The 17,341-nt window shown below is 38.3% G+C and overlaps 1 protein-coding gene across 5 annotated transcripts; it reads left to right on the top strand.

Moving 5' to 3' along the window:
* Nucleotides 1-3,406: 3,406 nt before the first annotated feature.
* On the top strand, nt 3,407-16,678 carry LOC130411573 (proto-oncogene DBL). Of its 5 annotated transcripts, none has more exons than XM_056736299.1 (27): nt 3,407-3,710; nt 4,732-4,851; nt 5,155-5,271; nt 5,551-5,700; nt 6,138-6,262; nt 6,520-6,634; nt 6,770-6,889; nt 7,141-7,332; nt 7,440-7,631; nt 8,016-8,187; nt 8,290-8,378; nt 10,933-11,018; nt 11,185-11,251; nt 11,938-12,053; nt 12,125-12,194; nt 12,838-12,915; nt 12,999-13,091; nt 13,200-13,325; nt 13,439-13,660; nt 13,753-13,845; nt 13,930-14,008; nt 14,086-14,143; nt 14,561-14,760; nt 14,986-15,092; nt 15,183-15,295; nt 15,427-15,541; nt 16,231-16,678. In XM_056736299.1, exons 1-27 carry the CDS (start codon nt 3,660-3,662, stop codon nt 16,243-16,245), a joined length of 3,081 nt encoding a protein of 1,026 aa, XP_056592277.1. In that variant the 5' UTR covers nt 3,407-3,659; the 3' UTR covers nt 16,246-16,678. The 5 variants fall into 5 exon arrangements, 4 of the variants coding, with proteins under 4 accessions (XP_056592277.1, XP_056592278.1, XP_056592276.1 ...); XM_056736300.1 differs by having other exon boundaries at nt 12,823-12,915; nt 14,645-14,760; XM_056736298.1 differs by having other exon boundaries at nt 12,823-12,915.
* The last annotated feature ends 663 nt before the right edge of the window (nt 16,679-17,341 follow it).

Here is a 17,341-nt window from a genome sequence, read left to right as displayed (position 1 = left end):
TGTGCTCTACTAAAAGCCTTACCTGATCAATTAAGATGCTTCAATGTCCTGATCCTCTCCTGTACCCGTCTGCCGTTGTCAGGGAATGTGAATGACATGAGGAGGCACCGTGTTTTATACTCAGACCTTTGCCCCGTCCCCTAGCATTTGCTCTGTTTTTGACACCGTCGTCTTTCTGACAATCCAATTAAACACTTTACCTGCTATTTAAGGTTACAACGTGGTTATAAAAGAAAATGGGGAATCATACAAGAGACATTCTATGGATATTCTGTATAGGCCGATTTCAATGGTTTAGTCTACAATGTTTCCGTTCTCAGCACATCTCAGAATGAAAATAGTTTAATGAGCTATGAAGGGGGCTTACATTTATATTCCTGTTAGAGTGTGATCAGATTTACATTTCTCACATTGGAACTCATGTAAATTCATGATGTCTTGATTTACTACAGTACATATCTGAAAATGAATTATTGTTTGGTCTCAAATGTAATATTACCTGTATCATATTATTGCATTTTTTTTTGCATAAATGAAAAGTACATTTTCATAGTTATTTGTGTGAAAGGACAACAACACCCACAACTTTTGGGATTTCACAAACCGATGCCATATCCATTATTTGATATTCAAATTGAAAAAACACACACAATGCATGTGAGGTGAGGAACACCCACTCTTGTAAACACTGCATGAATTACACAAGAGTTGATGTGTCAAATGTCAGGACTGCTGCAAAGTATTAAGACAACCATTAACAAGATTTGGCAGGTAAAATGGAATTCCTAAACGTAGGCAATCCCCCTGTACCTTAAAATAGAAGTGCTAATCTATTTTAAAAGATTGTGGAAGATCAGTGATATTTGCTCTTTTTCTGAAGAATGAGAATTGAAAAATAAAATGTGGTTAAGGCTAAAGTTTGACTAATTTATCAATTTCTTTGAACTAATGCTGATGGGTAACAACAAGGCTTAATCAATTATGATGCCGATGCAGTGACAGTTCTTTCATGACTAAAGTTAAACAAATAGAAATATTAGGTGATAACTCTCTGCACCAGATGGCCAACAGACTCGAAAATGCAGTGACCCCTGGACACATCTTAAGCATCTCCTTATTTAAAGGGTCTTTGTGTTAAATCTTGGCCATTTCATTGCTTTAAAATTGAGTATAATTTTAAGTAAACCCTTTAAAGTATTTTCATAACATTTGAATAAATATCATGTTTGATATTGCAACAAATCAATCAATAAATAAACAAACAATTAAAAGGATGTAATTTATGAACATGGCCCTTCTGTTTGGTCCTATCAGGCAGTCTGATCTGATGACATGTTGTTTCTGTAAAAGCTTTCCACCAATCCTAGGAATCAAGCACTGGCGCATGTCTCACTGGTACGGCCTAAGAACATCTGTTGGGTGTAATCGACTTATTGCTAAGCATTCTCTTAAATAGCTACAGTAAAGTCAAACATGAGCAAGTTAACGGTGTATATTTATCTATATATAATCATAAAAGATGAACACATTATCAAAAGTTGTGATTAGTCAAATGACTTTTTAGGTTAACGTTGTTATATAATGTTAATCTTTTGAGGCAGTTTTTGCCACTAAAAATCAATACGAAAAAAAACAATGAGTTTTACTAATACAATGGGTTTTACATTAAGACACTGAAAAGTATCTTAATTTTACAGGATAAAATATTAAGGTCCTTATAAATCCATATGTTTGGAAATTTCTTTTGGAAAAGAGGAGTGTGAATATTTCCCTTAATGCATGAAGACCTTTCATGAACTCTCAAATTCCTGAAATGGACACCTGCCTGGAATTCTGCTTGAACTCAACAGAACATTTTTGATAGATTGTCTGCTACACCATGCATTTGGCGGACACTTTTATCCAAAGCGCCTACCATGCAGTGAGGTCATACGTTATATTCAGTCATAACATCCACTCAGAACTGAATTTATGACCTACCAGTTCTACCCAAAAACACATTTTTGCCCAGGAAGGCAATAGCATTAACATTGCCATCCAGTTCTCAAAATCACAACTTCCATAACAATTTCTGTCTGGTGATGGATGTTCAGTTTTTGGTCCTGTTTACCCAACAGACTGGCACAGATTGTTACAGAGTTTAATCTCTCTTAATCTGTCTACACTCCCACTTTGTCTATAATGGGATTGCATCTACTGAGCACAGGCTATGGATTCCCTCTTCATTAGAAAGTGCTCGTAGTAGTCTGGGACAAAACCAGTGTCACTCAAATGAAGTAAAGTTCTCTGAACTCTGACCTGACCTTTATTAAATGCTTAGAAAAACGGATCTTCCTGGCATGTTTCGGGTCTTTCATGGCCAGCCTTGGTGATTAAGGTTTTTAATCTTTGTTCTAGACATTTAAGATGAGCGAAGCTAAACACAGAAATGACAGATGGGGCTGATTCAAATATTTAGAAATTTCAAAGACTGAAAAAATGACTTAAAATCCACAAAATGCTTTTACTTGCTATCAATTCACATTTCAAGTATTTTTAGTAGTATTCTGTTTCATTTTTAACATTTAGATGCTGATCATCTACTAAAAATGTACTTATGTACAAACCTAAAGAATGTATTGCGCATGCATTAATGCCCCATATTGGCTACTTACTGAAACGTGTCTCAGGCAAAAACAATTTTGGGCGACACATTTGTTCTTGCATGTTTTTAAAACATATAAACAATGGCACATTTTTGTGTCACACCCAACAATAAGTCACCTACCAATGTTGATGATCAGCGATATGCTTTTAAAGCATTGTGATTAGTTCTACCAAAAGTATAAGTTCTTTCATCAAAATGTATTCAGTATGTATTCTGTCAACATTTATTATCATTTAACATTTATTCAAAACCTGAATAAGACTCTGAATAACACAAAAGAAGACATTTTGAGAAACGTCTCTGTGATTTTGTATCCAAACATGCCAATGGGGTCCAATGTTGTTTGGTCACCAACGTTCCTCAAGATATCTTCTCCTGTGTTTTACAGAAGAATGTTTTGTAATATATTTTTTTATTTAGATAAAAATAACGTTATACACTTTTAAAAAGAATCTAAACTGAAAACATTTGGAAATAATGTCTTTACGACTACCGACGTAAAAAACATTTTCTATTACTTTTTGCATCCTCTTTAGGCAGTCTACAAAACCACAGTGCACATGCTTGCTAAAGTAATAATTGCCAGTTATTATTATTAAAAAATATTACTATTTTAGGGATTTTATTATATGATGATTATGTGTTATGCGAGAAGTGAAGTGTGTCCGTTTCCTTTTCGCGTGCGCATCGACCTCTGTCCGTGGTGCTGGAATTTGTAACCCACGTTCTCCTCACCGCTGAACGTCAGATATGCGGCATATGACGATTCCATAAATAACGTCAATTGTACAAAAGAGCATGTTTAACAGAAATGAACCCGCGTTAGAGAGCTATGTGTGCCTGTAATAAGTGTTTAAGTGCGGTCAAGGTGTTGTCGGCACTGCAGCATCTTCTCTGCGGCTGCTCTATGCTGCTGCTGCTGCAGAGTCCCGCAGACAAAGTCATGGAGGGAGGGAAGTTGTGAGGCCAAGAAGTGGTTTTACATCCACGCGAAACTGGCAAATTAGAAACAATGGCGGAAGCAAATCCACTCAGAGGACTACCCCGACTCCAGAGGGCTGCGGTAAGCCGGATTCGTATATATTTCGTATCGGGTTTATGCTGCAGACAGGCAAACGTTACTGCGGGCATTGGGTGGGAGTCTATTGCTCTACATTATTGCGAATCCGAGTAAAGATCACGTTTAGAATAATTGTTATTGCATTATTGTGTTAATTCAAACCAGTGATGTTTTATATTGGATTCCAAAGAGAAATGACCGCTCTCAGTGTGGCGCATTACAGCCATCTAAAATAATAGCAACTAAAATAGAAGCACACCTTGATAATGTGGCTGTAGTGTATTTGCAAGAACACGACACTATAGTTGAGCATGGGACATTGCTGACGCACTAAAAATAGATTCTATAGACTTTTTTTACTATACGTAACTAATCATTAAGCGTAAAGAATGTGAAAAATAAACCAGATTAACTAAACTGTAAAATTTTACGGATTGTTGATATAGTACACCAGTCAGGGTGAGAGGTCTATGTGTCTCTGATGGGGTTTATTGATCATCTGTCAATCAGAAGATGTAAGACAGAAAGCTGACAGGAATTATAGTTCACTTGTCAGCATTAGCTGGAGTTAAACACTAAAATCCAGCCTTTGATTTTCATAGACTATCTTATCAAGTTTTGCACAGTACCTCATTGCTTACAATTAGAGTGTATTTTGTGCTTTATTCTGCAAGAAGGGGTTACAAGCCATCCAGGATATAAACACTTTGAATTCTAATGGCTAAAAATAGGCCTACAGGTGTCAATTGTTTTTGTGGACTGCTTATAACTTTTACTGTAATACTGTGTCACGATTTAGATATCCGCATGTATGGTGACATGTGGGCATCTATATCTGACCTAGATTTCTACATCTATATAAACATTCAAAGTGGGTGGATGAGAGAAAAAGACAGTTGTTTTATTCAAACGTTTTCAAAGTCAATAGTTTTATACAATTACTTTGTTAATCCTTCTGATTTCTTTGATTCAATAAGTTGAATGTAAGATATATTACCCCTGAAATATCCTATCTGTTCTTCAGATGTCCTTCCCTGGACATTTACACTTAGTTCTGGTACTGAGACCCAAAACTCACCCCCAGACCACTGGAACAGACCTCGGTTTCCGCTTCAGTCAGGATGACTTTACCCTCAAGATGCCGGTGAGAGACAAAACAAAAGATCAGATTTTCTTATTATATACCGTTGTGATAAGACGGTACATTCAAAGAATTAAAGAGCAAATGAAACATCAAGTATAGTATTAACATCAGCCAGTTTAAATACAATACCTTGTTGAGGAAACATTTTATATGTCTCGTTATTTTAAAACTCAATAGGGTGCCCTTTAAAGGCCACACCAGCCTTACAAGGTTGGTCTTGTATAAATTAATGGATTATTCCTATTAAACTCAGTTTTCAGGAAACATTTACTTAATTCCTTTCATCATGTCTGTTCTATTCAGATGGTGATGCTGAGCTCACTGACAGACCTGCTTCGCTTCATTGATGAAAATCAACTCAGCACTGAGTTTGGTAATACCCTGGAGCAGAGCCACAGTGACTGGATAGTTCTGCGAACAGTAAGACAGTTTCTTGTGTGCTACAGCAGCACATTGATGCAGGGAATGAAGCCTTTAAACATACATACAAACTGCTATGATATGCTTTAGCATTCAATCATTAGATATTTCACTTTTAGGTTTTTATAAAAAAAAATCCAAAAATGTTTTTTACATAAAAAGTATGCTAGCTTGCTCCATATTGATAATAATTTGATTTTTTAGGTAAGAATATATTGTCCTCTTATTAAAATAAATGCTGAGTAATATGTATTTTTGTATCTGTGCTGCCCCCTTTAGGCCATAGAGAGTTTCGCAGTGACAGTAAAAGACATTGCTCAGATGCTACAGCTTTTTGGAACAGAGCTGTCTGAGATTGAGCTGCCAGATGAAGCCAGCGGCATTGAGTACTTACTCAGATCACACACTGAGAAGTACAGGAAGATGAAGGTATTGAAATGATTTCGTTTTTTATTTATTCATCTTCAACAAAAAGGCACCCTAAAGTGAACAGTTTAAAGGATGCAAGCAAACATATGTTCATACACTGATTGTGTTACAACAGAATGTCAACCAACAACAACTGATGTGCCCTAGATCTACAGCAGACAACTTGATTTACATTTTGGGTTAAACAAACTGGTATTGATCGTTTGTTGTATTTGTGCTGATAAACAGAGAAAAAGCTTGCCCAAATACACTCTTTAGGTGGTTTATGGTTTATGACCAACCGGATAACATTTCCAATGGATCAATATGGCCGAATAATAAAATACATAAATCAGTTTGCTTTTTATTAGCATATAAACAACTTTCACCCTTCTTAATGTCTGATGAACTCACAGTATGAATGACTGAATGAGTGCACTGATTTCAAATTATTTCAGGATGACATCAGGTCAGTGATGAGGGAGGGCCGTCAGCTGTTCTCAAACCTTGAGGCATCTAATGCAGTGGAAGGGGCTGCAGCAGAAGACAGAGACATCAGCCAAGACAAAGAAAGAGTGAATAGGCATGTTAATGGGGTTAAATGCAAAACTATTCTCTATCCTGCCAATTATTTATTATGTGAAATAGAGGAGGCGTGCTTAATATGTTCATAAAACAAGGTTTAATTGTAGAATTGCACTGTTATTTTATCTCAAATTTCTCATGAAGTTTCTTGGTACATTTTATGTCTTTATCTTTATGAATAACACATAGGTTTTTACATAAATTGTGTATATTTGGTTGATAGATTAGAATCCACCATACTTCATTTACCCGCAGACTCTTGGCACAGTTGCGCGATATGGAGATGGCATTCGATGGCTTTTTTGAGAAGCACCACCTCAAACTTCAACAATACCTGCAACTGCTCCAGTACGAGCTGAGTTTTCATGAGGTACAGACACTCTCTCTTAAAATCGGACTCTTATTTAGAACAGTTAGAAAGACATTTAAATTCAAATTAAGCCGATAAACATGATATTGCATTTCAGGAATACTCAATTGAATCATTTACCTCATTTTACTTCAGATGGAGACCATTCTGGAGAAACTCTGCACACAGGAGAAAGCCATTGCCGCCTTGGGGACAACGGTAGCTCAGACGGACCAGTTACTCACAGATCTTGAGATGCTGGAGACCACAGCAGAGGTCAAGATCAAATATCTCACAATATATTAAGTATTAAGTATATCAAATATTTATTTTCAGCAAGATAGTAGTCAAAAAGCTTGTCAAAAAGCAGAACAATATCATGATTTGCCAAATAAATATTCACAATCAATTTCACATCCACACAGTCTTTTATTTTTGCAAGTGTATAGCCCTGTAGTTCATTACACACATCCACTACACACACTATGCTTTCATTTATAGCTGACAGTTTTCTCTTATACGTGCAGGAAGAAATGAGTCGTGCTCAGATTATTATTCTGCACGGGCACCAGCTGGCAGCCAGTCATCACTACGCTCTTGCCCTCATAGTTCAGCGCTGCAATGAACTGCGGCACCATTGTGACATGCTCACAATAGCCCTGCGTGCAAAACAGGCAGCTCTCACGCGCATACGAGACCTTCTGCTGCGACTGGAGGAGGTGTTAACTATGCAAATGGAAATGCACAATATATATGCAAAAAATACATTTAAATGTGGTGTTTAAACGATTCAGAGCAGATTATGTATATGTTTATGTATGTATAGACCGGGCGCTGGTGTGATGAGGGGGCCTATCTGCTCGCAAACCAGTTGCTGGATAAGTTTCAGTCAAAAGAGGGGGCACAGGCAGCCCTGATCGACATTGAGAGGCTGATGGAGACCGCGCCCTCGGTCGTCCGGTCCAGTCCTGACATTCTCAGCCTGGAGTTTGAAGCAATACTCACACCTCAGCTGCAGGTATGAACAGACATGTAACACACAAACATTCATACACAATGTGGACATACAGATATAATGTCATTTGTATGTTAGGACATTCTGTCATCATTTACTCACCCTCTTGTCATTTCAAATCTGTATGACGTTCTTTCTTTTACAGAACATAAAAGAAGATATTTTGAAGAATGTTGGTAACAGAAAACTGTTGCTCCCTATTAACTTGCAATGGTTTTGTGTCCATACAGTAGACGTAAACGAGGACCAATGGTTTTTAGATACCAAAATATTTTTTCTTATTTGTGTCCTGCAGAAGAAAGTCATACAGGTTTGAAATGACTTGAATTATCCCTTTAAAAACATGTCTCTTCCCATCAATTCTTCTATTTGCTCTCTTTCTGTCAGTCTCAGATAGAAGCTGTCACAGCTAAGTTATCAACAGTGCAGGGAATGATCCAGAACAGACAGGCCTGTCTAAGGAAACTGGCTGATATTCAGGTCAGACCCATCCAGCTGGTCGCTCCAAGGCCCGAACCCTCACCACGCTGCAAATCTCCACTCTTCTCTCCTAAACACAGTATGTCTACTGCGATGTAACTTGAACAGTTACATGACTGTATTTGCTCTTGGCAAACTTACTGTCTCTATTTGTCTCAACATCACTTGTCATTTTTGTCAGGCTTTGATGTGAACTCCAGTTTGAGGTTTTCTTTTGATCTCGCACTGCCTGGTAAACGGGCCTCAAGGAAAAATCCCAGCACAAAAAAGGTTGGATGACTGTTCTTGTTGATTCTCACAATTACTTGTAAAAGTAAACACGTAAGCTGCGTCCCAATTTGCATACTTTCTGTCCTCAATATTATTCGAAAATAGAATTAGTATGTCCCAAATCAAAATATGCTGAAATGAGTGTTCTCAAAATATCCGGAAGGTCTACTGTTCCCGGAGTAAATCCATGGACGCTTAACGGCTAATATTACCCACAACTCACCAGGAGAGGGCGGAGTTTAGTGACGCTACCCTGCATTAATAAAATTAAATATAAGATGCTTCGCTAAATTAATAAATACAGTAGTATAAGTATACAGTAAACATCACATACAAAATAATGAATGAATAAATTCACAAACTATTATATCTGCAGCCAAAACCACGTATTTTCAAAACAAAATCCAAACTTCATCTAACCCGCATCAACATTACTCAATTCTTCTCTGTACCCCTCCACTTCCGGCCAATACCTCGCTGACAGCTGAAAACTTTGCCAACTTCTTCACTGATAAAGTGGAGACCATCAGCAGGCAATTATCTGCTCAATGCATCCCAGATCTCTCTCTTACCCCTTGCTATCCTCAACTTCCTTCTTTCTCTCCCCTTTCGGAAACTGATGTCTCCAAAGTTCTTCTTTCCACCAGGCCTACTACCAGTGCCATCCCTTCCCATCTCCTACAGGCTATCTCTCTGTCTCTACTGCCTCAACTCGCACACATTACAAACACCTCCATCACCACTGGTACTGTCCCCAACTCATTTAAACAAGCCCTGGTAACACTTTTACTCAAGAAGCCAACACTCAGTGGTCAGCAACTACAGACCAATCTCACTTCTGCTTTTCCTTTCAAAGGCCCTCGAAAGGGTTGTTTTTAACTTAATCTCTGCCCATCTCTCACAGCACGACCTTCTGGACAGTCAACTATCCGGCTTTAAGAAAGAAGAGACCGCTGTCCTGTCTGTCGTCGAAAACATACAGCAGGCAAGGGCTAAATCCTTGTCATCTGTCCTTATTCTGCGTGATCTCTCTGCTGCATTTGACACTGTGAACCACCAGATCCTGCACTCTCTCCAAATTATGCATCTCTGGAAATGCACTCAACTGGTTTGACTTTTATCTCACAGGCAGAACCTTTAAAGTATCCTGGAGAGGCGAGACATCCAGATCTCACCAGCTGACAACTGGAGTTCCTCAAGGATCAGTTCTTGCTCCTCTCCTCTTTTCTATATATACAACCTCCCTGGTTCCAGTGATTAAGGCACATGGGTTCTCATTCCCTCCATTTTTATGCAGATGATAAACAACTTTATTTCTCTTTTCAGCCAGATGACCCAACCTTCTCTGCCCATGGCTCTGCCTGCCTTCTGGACATCTCTTCTTGATGAAAGAGCATCACCTACAACTCAACCTCTACAAGACAGAACCTTACCATTCAGCACGGATCCTCAACTAGAACACCCACCAAGTCTGCGAGAAACCTTTGGGTGATGTTCGATGACCACCTGAAATTCATCTCACGCAGCAACCATTCGAACTTGCAGATATGTGCTCTACAACATCTGGAAGATCAGGCCATTCCTGTCAGAGCATGCCTCTCAGCTACTAGTCCAAGCTCTGGTCATATCAAGACTGCACTACTGCTATTCTCTACTGGTTGGCCTTCCAACCAATGCAGTCAAGCGCTTGGAAACCATCCAGAATGCAGCTGCACATCTAGCCTAAAAGAACCCATGTAACACCCCTCCTGATTTCACTTCACTGGCTGCCAGTTGCTGCCTGCATCGAGTTTAAATTGCTGACACTATCCTTCAGAATGATAACGAATCCACCCCTTTACCTTAACTCACTGTTCAAGGTCTACATCCCCCCTGCCATCTTAAGCCTGAAAATGGGCGACGCCTGGTTGTTCCATCACAGCGAGGCACCAAATCGCTTGCAGATACCTTTACTCTTTTTTTTCCCCCTGTGGTGGAATGAACTGCCTCCACCCGAACTGCAGCATCCTTCACAACTTTCAAAAAACAACTCAAAACATACCTGTTCTGCATTTATTTAATTTACCAATAACTGTCTGTGTCTTGTGTCAATTTTTTTTTTACAAAATAAAAAATATTGTTGTTCATTCTCTCCCTTGCTCACTCCAGCTTTAATCCTCATAGTAGTATAACCTTTTAAACTAATGGTACTTTTAAAAGTGTTGACAAAATGTTATATGCTCTCCTACTTGTAAGTCACTTTGGATAAAAACATGCCAAAAAAATGTAAATGTAAATAAATACGTAAATGCAAGGAAGAGCTGTATTTTGATGTTTGTGACAGTTAAGGATCCCAGTGTCATAGGCAACAACGTCCCAGGGCGTGCATACAGTTTTGCTACGGACTAAAATGTATATACTTTTCCATAACAAAAACAGTACATACTTTAAAGGTGTGGTATACGTAGGTGAATTGGAACGCAGCAAGAGTGTGTGTGCACAGAAATTCCAATTACAAGAAAATAAACAGGGCAGCGATGATCTAATAAAGAATTGGCCGTTATGGTTCCTGTAGATAGAAGTGATGCACGACTATGAGGAGAATCGCAGCTGCCTATCTTACAGCCCAGAGGGGTTTGAGAACCCTGACCAGCACAAAAGGTGAGTATCCAAACAGTACCACAGCTAAAAGGTCTGACATTAATCATATATTTCGACTTAACTTCTCCTTTGTGTCTGTTTCTCACCAGTCTTTATCCCTTTCTATCCTCATCACTCTCCACCCCTCTTTCCACTGTTATTTCCCATGCATCCCTTATTTCTGCAGGCATGTAATGAAGGAGTTGATCGAGACGGAGAGAATCTATGTGGAGGAGCTGCTGTCTGTTTTGCTGGTAATGCTTAAACTGAATTACACTTAAACAATCAGTCCGGTTTTAATGTTTCTGATCCTACTCACTTTAGAAATATTATAATGTATCGGCCTACTAGATCTTTTTTGTCTTTCAAACCGTTTTTAAAGGTGCCATGTGTGATTTTTTGGAGGATCTAGTGACAGAAATTCAATATAATATACACACTGTACTACTGCATGACTTTAGAGTTGTATAAAGACCTTATATGATGAAGTATTTCGTTTTTATTACTAGAATAAGCTATTTCTATCTACATACACCGCGGGTCCCCTTACACAGATTTTGTCATCTTGTTTCTACAGTAGCCATAAACGGACAAGCTACAAAACGCGTTTCGTAAATACGTTATCTCCTTTGGCAAAGAAGCGAAAACGTGACAAGATCTTAGCCCTGTGTCAGCCACCATAGTGCTTCATAGGGGAGGGGTGAGCGGTGGAGTGAGCCGTTGGTTGTAATTCGCAACCTCACCACTAGATGCCGCTAAATTTCATACAATGGACCTTAAATGCAATTTAAGATGTGCCGCCTTGTAGAAGATCAAATGGTAGCCAATATCTCCTATCGTAGTTGTTAATGTTCTTAAGCCAGGTCTGTTTATTATGGAATACCAAGTAAATGTGGAATAATATAATGTAACATTCAATTATCTAAATCCTGGGTGTCAGGGATACAGGGCAGAGATGGATAATCCCTCTCTCTCCAACATACTGCCATCTGTACTGCAAAACAAGAAAGAGGAGCTGTTTGGAAATCTGCCGGAGATCTATAAATTTCACAGCAGGTGGGTAATACAGCTACACATGTGCACACACGCACTCATAATCAAACATTCATATTCATTCTGTTTTGCAGGATATTCCTGCAGGACTTGGAGAACTGCTTAGAAGCTCCAGAGAGAGTAGGAGCACACTTTTTGGCAAGGGTGAGCGATTCTGTGTGGCGCAAAATAAGACATTTCAGTACAGACCACAAACAGTACATTTAAAATGCATTGCTTAAAATTGCCATCTGGATAGTTTATGGACTTTACAGCAGCGGATCTCAACCTGATTTGTTTCAGGAACCAGATTTTACATATAAAACATGATTTTGTTTTATATTATATTGATAAATGTAACATATTTATTATATATTTAAAATATTTGCAATAAAATATTATATTATGAACTACAAATGGTTAAAAATATGCAAAACTATGAATGTAAAAAAGGCTGGGATAAATAAATTGTGAAATAGGAATCTGTAATTTAAAAGCCTAATAGCAATATTAAGCAACAGATTGTTGCAAAATACGTTGTTTGTTTGGTCACATAGCCGTTGGCATCAACAACAAAAGACACAGGAAATGTTTTCTCCTTTCTGTTTAAAGTTTGATAAGTCTATTTATTATTAAAAGGTTGCCTTTTAGTATTTGTATTTAGTACACTTTTCCCCTGCTGCTGAAAGTCCTATCATGGAGCACAGACCTGGAATCTATTTGTAGTTCACAGCCCATGAGAACCACTGCTGCTAAGATTTTCTTTAACCATTTCACCTGTCATGGTTCACAGAAGGAAAATTTTCAGGTGTATGAACGCTACTGCCAGAACAAACCACGTTCAGATGCTCTATGGAGGCAGTGTTCAGATTCTGTCTTCATTCAGGTATTTTTCATAACATGCCACCGCAAAATAACCTTAAAATAAATTCAAATAAATTAATGTTTTGCTAAATCTTTCTTCTGTAGGAGTGTAAGAGAAAGCTGGAACATAAACTAGGGCTGGACTCATATTTGTTGAAACCTGTTCAGCGTTTAACCAAATATCAGCTTCTTTTGAAGGTTCAGATCCAAAATGTTCACATTATATATACAGTATATATATATTTTTTAAACTAAATGTGTATCTAAATGATATTTACACAAAATGCTTTCTATCTTTCATGTAAGGAACTTTTAAAACACAGTTTAAACTCACTGTATGCACCGGAGTTGCAGGGGGCGCTAAACGCAATGCTGGACCTTCTTAAGTCTGTCAATGACTCCATGCATCAAATTGCCATCACCGGTTATGAGGTATGTCGTGTCAAACAAACAAGTCAGGATGTTAATGTTTATATGCATTTCACTTCTTAACATGCTGATATTCACATACCTGCCTTAGCTGATTTAAAACTCTGTGTATATAGGGTGAACTGAGCAACCTGGGCCGTGTCCTGATGCAGGGCTCTTTCAACGTGTGGATCAACCACAGGAAAGGGGCTACACGCATGAAGGACATGGCCCGCTTTAAACCTATGCATAGGCATCTGTTCCTCCATGAGAGAGCTCTGCTTTTCTGCAAGAAGAGGGAGGAGAATGGAGATGGACCTAATCGAACAGCATCTTACAGCTTCAAACACTGTCTCATGGTGAGAAAGAGAAAATGCAAAAAACTATTTGATACCTCATATAAGGTTTCATCATCTTTCGGAGTCACCTGGACTCCTTGTATCATGTGCAGATGAGTGCGGTCACCATCACCGAAAATATCAAAGGAGATCTGAAGAAATTTGAAATCTGGTTCAATGGTAAAGAGGAGGTGTATGTTGTTCAGGTGAATCATTTAATTTAAAATGTTTCTCAAAACACTTCTAAATTTTGAAACAGGTAGTATGTTAACTACACATATATTTGGCAGGCTCCAACAGTCGAAGTGAAAGTTGCCTGGCTTACTGAGATTAGAAAAATACTAAACAACCAGCAAAAGAGTGTCAAAGGTTTCTACATTTCAACTCCATGTTTGTTCATGTTGAATATGTTAGTGTTTCTTACATTTCTTATATATTTCTTACAGATGATGCTCAACAAGGTCATGATGGTGAGCACCTGTTATTCGCACCCTTGGCAGACAGGTGAATCTCACTGTGGTCAAGTCTTCTCTATCGTTAACATAGTGTGAATATAATATATGTACATCAACATTCATATTTTTTAGCATTGTTCCTGAGAAAATGCATAATTTATTGAAAATCATTGGTCGACATATCATATTCATAACTACTGTATGATTTGATTCCATCTGCATGATGGATATAGTGTTGAACGTACCGTATGCATGAATGTAACGCAACAGGCTTGTGGTCAGCCCCATTTATATTATGAAATATTGAAAAAGTGAATGAACTACCTTAAAGTCACACTGTCTAAGACTGCTGAAATTTGATTATATCGAGCACAGTCCTGTTGTTGAATAACCTGCCCGTGTTTCATGTTTGTTTGTTGTGCCTTTGATGCCCTCGTGCCGGTCGGTTCATCGGTTGGTGGGTCAGTGTGGGCCATATGTCCGTGTGCATGCCCTGGAGTTCCACACAGATCACTGGCTGCTCAGGTTGTTTTGATGTCCTTCCTCACAGCAAGCTCCAGGGGGCGTCGGTAAGCTCGGAAGAAGCCGATTCGGGCCGCACCAGTCCGGTTCTGACGGACCCGGTCATCGTTTCTCCGCGTCCACGGCAACAAAACAACCGGCGCAGTGAGTCAGCCAGGAGCAGAGTGAATAGGCCATTTTCTTTGGCATTTACACTGGTTGATGAGAGCAGAGAAATGACAATAAAGATAATGGGATTTTGTGAATGAGTTCTGGAATATGGAATTGTGGATTTATTTATTATCTTAAAATCCAATCACATTATGGCTAAAGTGATCATGACTGTGAAAATGTCATTTTGGCTGTTGGTTGGTTGATTGTGGGTTTTAGGCTGGCCAGGGACATCTCACTCAGTGGACATCTGTGAGGGTTTGGAGGACTGGACCACGGACCTTTCAAACATCTCAGACTCAGATGAAGAAGATGATGTGTTGCTGGTGAGCTATATATTTAGTCATAAATATTCACCTTAATCGCTTTGGGATGGATTTGGGTTTTACCGTCAGAATCAATTTTTTGTCTTGAAGGTTCCTGGGAGGTACAGAGCAATGGTGGACCACTTGAAATGTGGCAAGGATGACGTAATCGTCAAAAGTGGTGATGTCATTCATGTGCTTCAGGAGAATGCCATGGGACTTTGGTGAGTAATCAGTGAAATTAATGCCTATGCAATTTTCTCTTGCCTCCTTGGCAGTCTACAAGACTATAATGCCCTTTTGCTTTTAATCTTTAAAATAAAATATAAATCTGAAAGTATGACAATACCCACAGGCAGGTTAAGAATTTGACACGTGGCGGTGAAGGCCAACTCCCTGTTGATAAACTGCTGAGAATGCTGGGAGATGCAGGCAGAAGTCCATCCATTAGGTCGGGACGTGAGTTAATGGTGGGTACACCTGACAGACTTAATCCTTTTGTCTTTTAAGACCTTTCTTGGATTTGTGTCTTTGTTTTATCTGCTAACATAAATCATCAAATATATTATTAAAGAAATTCAAATGAATTATTTTAAACCAAAGTTTGTCCATTTAATCATGTCCAAAATTAACATCATTTGTAAATCGCTTTGGATGATCTGCCTAAATGACTAAATGTAAATGAAAACAAATAAATTATTCATGAACAATGGTGCTTATAAACAAGCACAATGCATCAGGTGTAACATGTTGCACACGTGCGTGACAATTGCCAAATAGCCCAATGACCGCCTCTACCAGATCCCGTTTTGAATTACAAACAACATTTTATTTAAATCCCTATATAGAAGCCATAAACACAGCGTGTTTCCATATAAAATCCTTCCACTTTCAAAGGGATACTTCACCCAAAAATTTTAATTCACTTATTATTTACTCCCTCATCTCCCCAAAGTTGTCCAAACCTGTATAAATTACTTTGTTCTATTGAACAAAAAGAAAAATATTTGGAAGATTGTTAGCAACTGACATCATTGACTAGCATGGTAGGAAAAATGCCCATGTAGTAACGGTTTGCTACATTCTTCAAAATATCTTATTTTCGTTAATTCTGTAAATGATGAATAAATGTTCTTTTTTCCTGCTTTTTATTTTAAAGGTACGGGAAATATAAACAACGGGATGCCGAGCAGCAAAATAGAACATGCACATTAACTCAAAGCTCTCACCATGTGACAACCCCAAAGGCCATAATTGTCATCCAGGACTGAGCCCAGTCACACCACGTGATGCACATTAACAAACAAACTTAAAGTCAGGAAAACAGAACCGCCAAGTCAACTGAGAGTTGCCATCTGCCATTGTGAATCATGTCAGATTTTGAAACGAAAATTGCTTGTTTAGAAATAGAATGAACCAAATACATTGATACACACTGACACTTCTCCATCTGCAGCCATGAAGTCTGAAAATAATAAGACATTTGTCAAAAACATTTGAGCACAAATTTTTGGATAACACAGATCTACTTCATTCTTGGAAATCACCATCACCAAACTGTGCCATAGAATGTGATAAAAAACATGCATTTTGCGTAGTTATCAAAATGTTTAAGTGTATATTATATTTTAAAAAGCCAATATGAATGGAGAGGATAGGCGGGTCACCAACTTAACGCCCCACTGTTTTTCTCTTCAGATGGCTAATGGTTGTGCACTTCTTTAAAAAAGCCATTATAATGCTGGAATGGACACCAGCTATGCAGTGGATGAAAGATGAACATATGCTGTTAATCTGTTAATACTCTGTGCCAAAATCTAACATTCCAGGTTAATCTTTATCCCTCTTTTTCTTCTTTTAAATATTCAGATTTGTCTTTGGCAGCAGTTTTTCTCTGCAAGAAATATTTAGATATGCATTTTAATGAATAGTCAAAAGTGATTTTGTTACAGCTTTCACAATAATGTGCTTACTCTTATGCGCACCGCGTGAAGTGTTTGCATGCACTTATATTCATCTTTACTTTGAGACAGACTGTGGAAGCAAGCCTAAAGGGCCAGTTCATCCAAATATTGACTTCATTTACTTACCCTTCAAGTTGTTCCAAAGTGACCATGGTAGTAAGAACACAAAAGAAAATATTTTGAAGAATTTAGGAATGCAGTTCAGGGACATGTTTGACCATTGTATTTTTGCTTACAATGGTAGTCAATAGTGGCCAAGAATTGTTTGGTTACAAGTATTCTTCCAAATATCTTTCTCTGTGTTTT

The sequence above is a fragment of the Triplophysa dalaica genome, chromosome 22, assembly GCF_015846415.1.
Source record: "Triplophysa dalaica isolate WHDGS20190420 chromosome 22, ASM1584641v1, whole genome shotgun sequence".
Lineage (NCBI taxonomy): Eukaryota > Metazoa > Chordata > Actinopteri > Cypriniformes > Nemacheilidae > Triplophysa > Triplophysa dalaica.
This window is presented reverse-complemented; position numbering and strand designations above follow the sequence as displayed.